This window comes from Benincasa hispida, chromosome 1 (assembly GCF_027475165.1).
Source record: "Benincasa hispida cultivar pf3 chromosome 1, pf3_genome.v1.1, whole genome shotgun sequence".
Taxonomy (NCBI): Eukaryota; Viridiplantae; Streptophyta; class Magnoliopsida; order Cucurbitales; family Cucurbitaceae; genus Benincasa; species Benincasa hispida.
Window position 1 is genome coordinate 15,027,127 of NC_143478.1, and position 11,037 is coordinate 15,038,163.

The 11,037-nt window shown below is 36.2% G+C and overlaps 1 protein-coding gene across 1 annotated transcript; it reads left to right on the forward strand.

Moving 5' to 3' along the window:
* The first annotated feature begins 1,768 nt into the window (after positions 1 to 1,768).
* LOC150038264 (uncharacterized) lies at positions 1,769 to 9,520 on the forward strand. The gene is made up of 2 exons (XM_090312549.1): positions 1,769 to 2,551; positions 9,482 to 9,520. The coding sequence occupies exons 1-2, from the start codon at positions 1,850 to 1,852 to the stop codon at positions 9,518 to 9,520; spliced, it is 741 nt and encodes a 246-aa protein (XP_090168675.1). The 5' UTR covers positions 1,769 to 1,849.
* Positions 9,521 to 11,037: the final 1,517 nt, after the last annotated feature.

The following is an 11,037-nucleotide window of genomic DNA, read 5'->3' on the forward strand; positions in this document are numbered from 1 at the left end:
TCTCTAAATTTCTTTTGGTTGAAGTTAACTTTGATGTATGTATGCCTTATGATCCTTAGTGAGTCTAACATTTGTTTGGTTTAGGCTTGAGATGAGAAAATAGAAGAAAAAAAATTGTCTAAGTGTTAAGTGTTAGACATATTTAAATAATAATATGTTTAATTAAAATATGAGCTATGTATATGGATTAATAATTTATTATTTTATTAGATTGGGTCCTATTATGTGATCTAATTAATTAAGGCTATAGATTCCTAATTGAGTATGGAATTAATGGATAGAAGCCTATTTCTAGTTGATTAGGGTTTAATGGGAACTCTAATTGAACTAGTATATAAAGAGACCTTAGGGCTATGGTCCCCAATATACTAAAACAATAATCACTCAGTGTTTTCCCATTAAGGGCATTCGGAGTTTTGGTTGAGGAAGGCCATAATCATCCATCATCATCTTGAAGCTATCATCAATTTTGCAATGGAATCGAGTACGTTATTCTTGACAATTTGGCATGAATGATCAGATTTAATGTATTTATACTAACAAGTGGTATCAGAGCATGAATTTCATGTTGAATTGTTGGTATATGTTCGTAATGATATTGTGATTCAATTTTGATTTCTTTATAGTTGATTAAAGAATTAGAAAAAAAAATAGGGAAGCCAAATCCCTCACTTCATGCCGGTAATAGGCAAGAAAGCAATTCGTTACAGTCGAAGGTCTTCGACATTACAATTTTCGTTGGCCGTAGGATTTTGTTTATTTTCTTGCCGTATTTCCAATTGCAAGTCTTGTCGGCGTGAGGGAATTGGGTTGCCGACGTGAAGGAATTGGCTGTGCCCATTTGAGGATGCAAGCGACACACAGTTGGCTTGAATTCATAATGTTTTTGTTTTGGTTTTTCTATTTTTTTTCTTAACAGATGACTCTCATGGTTTAAAATCAAGTTTTTTTTTTTTTTTTTTAAATTGATAATCTTCTTTTTAAATATTAATTTTAATTGAGAATTTTGTGCAGTTAAGCTTAAAATTGATCAATCACTTGTAAATTTAAGTTTAAATTTGATTGTTCATTTTGAGAATTCAAGTTAAATTTGATTAATCATATTATGAATTTAAGTTAAATTTGATTAATCATGTTGTGGATTCAAAAGTAATTGATCATGTTGTAGACTAAATTTAAATTTGATTGATGATATTTGGCGATATTCACATGTTTATGTCGCTTTAATTGTATTATGTGTATGCAATTATTAAGTGAATATTGGTAAAGGCTATTTGGTGTTCTTCCTCCTTTATTTTTATACAATAATATTATTATATTATTGTGTCTCATATTTTCGATTGAATTGGTCAAAATAATATGTTACCAAAGTAGCCTCTGTTATCTAGATTAATTTAATTCTAAAATATAAGATGTTCATATTCATGAATTTATGCCGATAATTATCGGCCCAAAGGAAGATAATTATTTGGCCAAATTGTGGGTATGCATGTGGTAATGAGTATGTGACAATTATAAGGATTGCTCATGTGAAAAATAGTCGGTCCAAAGAAAGGCTATTTTTTGACCGAGTTAATTGTTAGTACTTTGATTACTACGTTGAGAGTACCATTTACAGTTGATGTTTTTGTCCAAAGGCTGGACATCAATGTTATGTTAGGTATCTTGTTAAAGGGGTCCACCACATATGTGAAATTATTTTGTTATATTTTAATTGTGAGCATATGTTTTGTTGTTTATTGTTTCAATTGGTCTTACTCAAATATCTAGAAATCTGAGTTCAATCCCTAAGTTGAATGGATCGAACTTCAAGATTTGGAAGGAAAGCCTAGAGATACTTTTCGGGTGTATGGATTTGGACCTTGCATTAAGGACCTATAAACCTACTTCTACCGAGGAACAGCCAAATACGGCTAATATAGAGAAGTGGCAACGGTCAAATTGCATGTGTCTGATGATTATTAGGCACTCCATTTCGGAGTTTTTTCGGGGCTCTATCACGGTAAGTGAAAATGCTAATAAGTTCCTTGCTCAAATTGAGAAATATTTTGCTAAAAATGAGAAAGGGAAAGCAAGTAGTCTTTTGACTTCTTTAACTTCTATGAGGTATAAGGGCAATGGAAACATAAGGGAGTACATTATGGAAATGTCCAATCTCATAGGTAAATTAAAGACACTTGATATCGAGATAAATGAAAATTTACTTGTGCATCTGGTACTTATCTCTCTTCCTGCACAATTCACCCAGTTTAAGATGAGCTATAATATTCAGAAGAATAAGTGGAGTATTAATGAGCTTATCTCACAATATGTGCAAGAAGAAGATAAGATTAAGAGAGAAAGGACAGAAAGTGCTCATTTGGCAACAAGCTCTCGTGATAAGAAGAAAAGGAAATTTGTGGATGCTGTAGAAGGGACATCTCAGCAGAATAAAAATAAGAAACAAGCTACTCAAAATCCTTGTTTTTTCTGCAAAAGGAAAGATAACTTCAAGAAAGATTGCCCCAAGTACGCCAAGTGGCGTGTAAAGAAGGGTAAACTTCTTACTTTGGTTTGTTCTGAAGTTAGTTTAGCTTCTGTACCTACAGATACTTGGTGGGTAGATTCTGGTACTACTACTCACATAAGTATATCAATGTAGGGTTGCCTGTGGAGCTGGTCACCAAGTGATGCTGAAAGATTCATCTATGTGGGCGATGGCAAAGCAGTTCTAGTTGAAGTTATTTGAAATTTTAGATTACTTTTAAAAACTAGATGTTATTTGGACCTGAATAAGACTTTTGTTGTATCGTCATTTAGACGGAATTTAGTTTCTATTTTAGTTTGGACAAATTTAGTTTTTCTTGTTCTTTTGGAAATAATAAAGTTAGTCTTTTTTAAGAATCTAAGCTTATTGGTACCGATTCTTTAATTGATAGTCTATATATGCTTGATTCTTTTGCTTCATTTAACAAGAGCTTGTTATCTAATTCATGTGGTACAAAGTGTAAATTAAATGAGAATTTTGCTATGTTATGGCACAAGCGTGTAGGTCACATTTCTAAACAGAGAATTCAGAGACTTGTGTCAGATGGAATTCTTGATTCCCTTTATTTAAGTAACTTTAACGTTTGTGTGGAATGTATTAAGGGAAAACAAACAAAAATAAGAAAATTAGGAGCCAACAGATGCTCAGACGTCTTAGAACTAATACATACAGACATTTGTGGTCTATTCCCTACGGCATCTTGGAATGGACAACAATATTTTATTACGTTCATAAACGACTATTCAAGATATGGGTACCTATATTTAATTCATGAGAAGTCTCAATCCTTGGACGTTTTCAAGTCTTTCAAAGTTGAAGTCAAACTTCAACTTGGAAAGAAAATTAAGTCTGTCAAATTTGATCGTGGTGGTGAGTATTACAGTAGATGTAATGGATCAGGTGAACAACGTCCAGGGCCCTTTGCCAAATACCTAAAGGAATGTGGAATCGTCCCGCAATACACTATGCCGGGCAAACCCAGCATGAATGGTGTAGTGGAGAGGCGAAATAGAACACTTAAGAATATGTTAAGAAGTATGATTAGTCATTATTCTCTACTAGAATCCCTCTAGGGTGATGCACTAAAGACTGCAGCAAATATACTTAATAGGGTACCTAGTAAAGCAGTAGCCAAAACCCCTTATGAGTTGTGGACAAGAAAGAAGCCTAGTATTAGGAATCTTCACATCTGGGGTTGTTCAGCTGAAGTTAGGCTTTATAGGCCTAATGAAAGAAAATTGGACTCAAGAACTATTAGCTGCTATTTTGTTGGGTATTTTGAGCACTCTCGGGGTTCAAGTTTTATGATCCCATTTCTAGATCATTGTTTGAGATAGAAAATGCTAGATTCCTTGAGGATGTTGAGTTTGGAGGGGAAGATAACATAAGGAAAGTTGTCTTTGAAGAGGAATTAGCTTCTTTTCCTCATGTGATTATAAATGATGTTCAGGCTCCAATTCCTGACTTCATTATTGAACCAATTATAGAACAAGACAACATTGAAGTCCCCGTTGTTGAACCTGAAGTTCAAACTCAACAACCTTAAGAAGTGCCACTAAGAAGATCTACTAGAGTGAGAAGAAGTACAATTCCAGATGATTATATTGTGTTTCTTCAAGAACATCAGGATGATGTGGGTGTAATGGATGATGATCCAATCAACTTCCAACAAGTTTTACAAAGTTCTAGCTCTCAAAAGTGGATAACTGCTATGGAAGAGGAAATGAAATCCATGAAAGACAATGACGTTTGGGAACTTGTCGAACTACCATCAGGAGTGAAACCCATAGGTTGTAAATGGATATTTAAAACCAAAAGGGATTCACATGGCAATATCAAAATATATAAAGCTCATCTTGTTGCAAAGGGTTTTACTCAAAAGGAAGGCATTGATTAAAAGAGACTTTCTCTCTGGTTTCATCGAAAGACTCTTTTAGGGTAATCATGGCACTGGTAGCTCACTTTGATTTAGAGCTACATCAGATAGATGTAAAAAATTGTGTTTCTTAATGAGAACATTGATGAGACGATTTATATGGTGCAACTAGAAAACTTTGTGTCTGGTAATTCAAAGTCTATGGTGTGCAAATTAAAGAAATCCATCTACGGTCTCAAACAAGCCTCTCGTCAATGGTATCACAAATTCCATGAAGTGATAACCTCATTTGGTTTTGAGGTGAACATATTGGAAGATTGTGTATATCACAAGTTCAGTGGGAGTAAATCAATATTTCTGGTGTTATATGTCGATGACATACTCATAGCTAGTAATGATGTAGGTTTATTGCATGACACTAAGAGATTTCTCAAAAGAAATTTTGAGATGAAGGATCTTGGTGATGCTTCTTTTGTATTAGGAATTGAAATACTATGAGATCGTTCTCAAGGTATTTTGAGATTGTCATAAAAGAACTACATTGAAAAGATCTTGAGTAGATTTGGCATGAAAGATTGTGCGTCGGGAGATACCCCAATCGCTAAAGGTGATAAATTTCATTTAGGTCAATGCTCTAATACCACATTCGAGACTAAGGAGATGCAGAAGGTTAAGGGCATAAATTCATGTTATTACAACACAAAGATATAAAACAATATAGGATTGCGACGGTAAAAATATATAAAATTGTGTCCAAAAGCATTAAGTTGAGAATAATGCGATCGCATGCGGCCATCGCATTAAAGCAGCTAATTTATGTATTTTGTGCAGGAAAATACGTTGGCGCAAGGCAAAATTGCGATCCAAGGAATTTAGCGTCTGAGCGCATTAGAAGATTGCGATCGCAAAGCTATACGATCATATGCGTTCGCGAAGATCTTCTCAAAGAGGTGGCTGCATAAAGACGGCGCATCAAGGTGAAAGCTTAATAAATCACGATGGGACAGAAAACTGATGACGGTCGAATCCAAATTTAGTTGACAAGTCGTTAATGACACACTGTAGCAATACACACAACTTTTCGGTGACAAGTAATCGATGCATCAGATAGAGATTTAATAACATCCCATCAGTGCAATCATTTAAGAGGAAAGCTTTTCATCTTAAAGCTCTATAAATACGGGAGGCCACCTTCGTTAAAGGAGTTCATTAGTTCAGTATTTTGGGAGTTCTTTTTCGCCATATACATAGAGATAATAGATAGCCATAGTCTGTAATTTTTATACTTAGAAGGCGGAGGCGAGTGAAGAGAGAAGACGCCGAAAGATCATTCCTGGCTAGCTCGAGAAAGTGCCAGGAAATGTTGAGAATGGAGAGAGGGGCGACTCTTGCGAAAGCAAGAACATTCTTTTGGGCAGAGCAGAGAAAAACACAGTGTAAAAGCCTTGGGAAGCAAAACATTGCTATCAGACTCACTATCCCTATTTTCCATTTTCATTCTGTATTCTGATTTTTTTATAAAATAAAATTTGCACCTTTACATCTGTTCACTTTCTTTACATTTCACATGAGTAACTAAACTTCCGAATGAGTTGAGAAGAACTTAGCTAGCATGACCTAAGATCTTCATTTTATGTGACCATCTTGTCTTATGTATGCGTCCATCACCCCTTTAGAGATACTTGAGAGAGTAGTCTAAAGAAAGAACCTAGACTTGAGAGAGCTAGGTTAGAATCTAGGCTTGAGAAAGTCAGATTAGAACTGCATAAGCAAGAGATAGAAACTTAGATATAAGTTATGTTTGCTGACATGCATCGCATGCACCCTAGAAATAAGATATGATATTATGCGGTTGCCTTATGTATGTGTGTGTCATTCATCATCGTATAGATAAGAATAGAGGCTTAGACATAAGTCCTATAGACATCATCGTATACATCGAATGCGTCCTAAAATTAGAAGCTATAGCATTTGCATTGAGAGATGACCTGCTGTTGTAGGTCTGTAGCATGATCGCATAACTTGAACGCAATCTTAAGAAGTGTTAGCTAAATCCCTTATCAACCCGTTCCCTGCATACTCATTGTAACTTTCGTTGTTATTAACTCTTTTCTCAATTCCGCCGCATAGGATTTACATTTTAAACAAACATACCAACCAATTTGTTGTTTTGATTGTTACTGCAAAGGAATCATAATTTACCGTCGCATATTGTCTCCATAGTCCTTATGTTCGACCCTAGGCTTACCAGGCAACCCAGTAGGATTTATACTTGGATTTTACTAGGAAAACTTGCATGTACAACGCATACACCACCATCACAAAATACACCATTATTTCATCATATTCATAACGCATCAAGGTTCCCTATGCATCGGCCATTGGAAGTCTAATGTATGCTCAAGTATGTACGTGTTCAGATATTGCGTTCATAGTTGGAGTGTTAGGCAGATATTTGAGTAACCCGGGGATGGATCATTAGAAAGCAGCCAAACAGATTATGAGGTATTTACAGAGAACAAAAGATTATATGTGTTGTGGTTGATGCCCTAAAGTCCCGTGTCCTGTAGTTTGTAAACAGAATGTACAAACGCTTGTGTTGTTAATATATGATATTTACTTCACATCTTGTATTTTGCTCAGTTAATTGTTTGATTTACTTTACCAAAACCAATAAACATAAAATCCCTGGTTATCTATATGTGACTCAAGCATGTATGTGGTGACATACAAGTGGATCATGTCTTGAGTGATAACCAAAATGGTCTGTAGTATATGGATAAAGGAAGGAGACCTTATCCTGGTAGCTACGAATGCGGCCCACTTTGTGGAATGGTCACAAGTGTTGTGACTTGTCACAGATGGTCTGATCCTGATCATTCGTGTTGGGGACATGCGAGCGAGGGTGTCCTATACAAAGAGTTTGTATAAGACCTGACAACGAAGTGTTAACATCTCGTTATATAACACCGTTCATGACAGAGACTTCACTTCACTAGGATGACCATAGGTAACATGACCTCAATCCTGAGTGAATTGGGAACTCCTGCCATTGAAGGCGGTCCTTTGATTTGTATGGGTGCGAGTGGCTAGGTCGTTGATTCAAACCTACTATTTTAGGGATTCGTCTGATTTGGGAGCTGGGAACTCAGCTACACAAGATGGAATTCATTCCTTCCCTGAGGCAGGGGTAAATAGATAGATGGCTTCCTTAATGGCTGATTCTGGGGCTTGAACGATGTGGCGCCACACACCTTCTCTTAGCCCGAGAGGTGTTCACACATAGTTAGACTATGTTGTATTGTTCATTAGAGGAATCATTAGCTCAATAGTTGTACTATCCTCACTGTAGATATATTTGTGTCCACTTGATTTAACCATAATTAGTAAGTCGACCCTTCACAGGTTGTTCATAATAACGACTGGGTCGAATGTTGTTTTTTCCCTAAAATTACATCTTACTTCTTAAGTTCCGCTAATCCTCTAATGAACAATTGATTTGTGATCAAATTACTAAACCGGATCTCTCTCAGTCTAATGAGAGTGTGGGGCCCCTTATTCAAGACCTGGATTCAGCACTTAAGAGAACAACCTTCCTCGTATCCCTAAATTGGATAGGCGTGAATTCCATCTTGTACCCTATGTCCCCAACTATCTTCCTGGTCTTACCCCTGAAATGGGAGGCTTATTAAGCCAGCGCTGTTGAACCAACCCTTATCTATGCAAATCTAAGGATAATCTCGAACAAATAGGAGTTCATAGTTAGCTCAGAATTAAGATTGAGTTACCTAGGTCATCTAAGCGAAATAGTTAGTCTTAAACAGTAAACAACGTTATAAAGTAAGAGTGACTTATTTTTCGGTCCAATCTTAGGCAAACTCATTGCATAGGATGTCCCCACTCCTCATTTCAATACATGAATGAATCAGGATCACTTCATTTGTAGCACCTTACAACAAATTGTAACAACTACAGAGTGGGCCGTATCTGGTAGTGTTACCAGGATAAGGCATCATACCTTATTTATATGCTATAGACCGTTTTGGTTATTTACTCAAACTTGATTCATCTTTATGTCTTCACATAATAGCCATGGATCTTAGTTTATTGGATTCAGTCTTTATAAGGGCAATGTTACAAATTCAATAACAACATTATTGAATTAATGTTAGATAACATTTTTATTGATAATAGAAAAATATATAACTTTACAAACTGCGAGTTTTAGGACATATAACCCAACAACAATAACTTTTTTATCTACTCTGCGTTGTGTGCATCTGTGCTCTAATCTTTTGTATTGCTTCATTTGTAGTCTGTACTAACTCAAGTATTAACAATTTTCATTCATCGACCTCATCCCATTAAATGGGAGACCTATAACTCTCACATACAAGGCCTCAAAGGGCATCATGCCAATGGTAGCCTGATAGCTATTATTATATATAAACTCCATCAAATACAGGTGAGAGCCTCAACTCTCTAAAAACTCCAACGCACAAGCACGTAACATATCCTTTAATGTTTGGTTCAAACGCTCTGTTTGTCATCAGTATGTGGGTGAAAAGATGTATTGAAGTCTAACCGAGTATCCATTGACTGGGGACTCTTCCAAAAACTAGATGTAAAGCGAGGGTCTCTGTTAGACATGATAAACACTGGCACTTCATGCAATCTCACCACCTCTTTCAGGTATAACTGTGCCCACTTATTCACCAAATATGTAGACTTCTCCAGAGTGAAATACGCTACCTTAGTGAGCTTGTCTACTACAACCCAAATCACCACAAAGTCCTTTGCTATCCAGGGCAACCCCACAATAAAATCCCTAGACACATTCTCCCATTTTCGTTCTGGTATGCTTAAGAGCTGCAACAAGCTAGTCGACTTTTGTCTCGAAGCTTTCACTTTCTGACACACTAAGCACTTACTGACAAACTCTACTATCTCTCTTTTCATGTCATACGACTAGTAATATCGTTTCAAGTCATGGTACATCTTGGTAATGCTAGAATGTATCGAAAATGGGGAACTATGAGTTTTTATCAATAATTCATTCTTAAGGTCACTATCTGCAGGTACACATAAGCGTCCTTGATAAAGGAGACCTTATCTGAGATTACTGAGAACTCACCATCTTATTCTGACCCCATTTGGAAAAATTCTCAATAAGGTAAGGATCGTCCTACTGTGCACCAATAATCTTCTATTTTAAAGTTGGTTGTATTGTCAACTGTGCCAACTGTGTAGTGACTTTCCCGCCTGCTACTGCAATCTTAGCCCACTCAAGATCCTTACATAGATGAGTCTATTTCGTAATCAAAGCTGTTGAGTGGGCTGTCTTTCTACTAAGAGCATCTGCCACTACATTTTTCTTGCCTGGATGATACAGAATCTCACAATCATAATCCTTTACCAACTGTGCCGTCTTATATTTAGCTTGTTTCAAGTGAGAAAAATTGAAGAAGAACGAAAAGGGTCTTCGAGGGCTGATAATGAACTGAGATAAAAAAAGCTAAGAAACTTGAAGATGAACAACAACTAAATGGAAATCTCAGAAAACAAAGACTTGTGGAGTTTTAAGTTAATTGTGGATTATTGAAGAGATTTTGAGGTTTTAAAATTGGACAAAATTAAGATTAATTAAGGTGTTCCCAACCTTAATTTAAGTAATAATGGATATCAATAAGATGCTTTGACCTTGGGATTGAATTAATTTGGAATCTTAAGTTAATTTTAAGGTAATTTAGGGATTAAAGTGTAACCTGAAACCCTAAAATTGGATGGCATTAGCGTTTGGGAAAAATTAAGTATACTCAAGCTTGATTTAAGTCCTAGTTGGTATTTTAAGCTCTCATGGTTTGTGAAAATCTATATCTTCTCTATATATAAATAATGTCTTCAAATTTTTAGGGCAAACACCATTACAGCCAATTTCAAATCATGTGTAGGATAGTTCCATTCATGGTTCTTCAACTGGCGAGCGGCATAAGCAACCACCTTACCATGTTGCATCAATAGCCACCCCAATCCCTTCTTGGAGGCGTCACTATAGATAACAAAACTTCTTGATCCATCTAGTACTGTAAGAACTGGTGCAGAAACCAACTTCTGTTTAAGATCCTAAAAACTGGCTTCACAAGCTTACTCCAAACGAAGGAAGCTCCTTTTTTGGTCAACTGAGTCAAAGAAGTGGCTATGCGAGAAAAATCCTACACTAATCGACAATAATAGCCTGCTAACGCCAGGAGACTGTGCACCTCACTGACTGTGATTAGATGAGGCCAACCTGAAACTACATCAATCTTTGTAGGGTCAACGAATACTCCCTCCTTTGACGTGACATGTCCTAGAAAAGACACTTGCCTCAACCAAAACTCACATTTAAAAAACTTGGCACATAACTTATTCGACCTCAGAGTCTCCAAAAAATTTCATAAATGCTCCTTGTGTTCTACCTCCATCTTGGAATAAACCAAGATATCATCAATGAAAACTATCACAAAAGTGTCAAGGAATTCCTTGAACAACTTATTCATCAGGTCCATAAACACAGCGGGAGCATTAGTCAAGCCAAACGATATTACAATAAACACATAATGCCCATACCTCGAACAAAAAGTTGTCTTAGGCA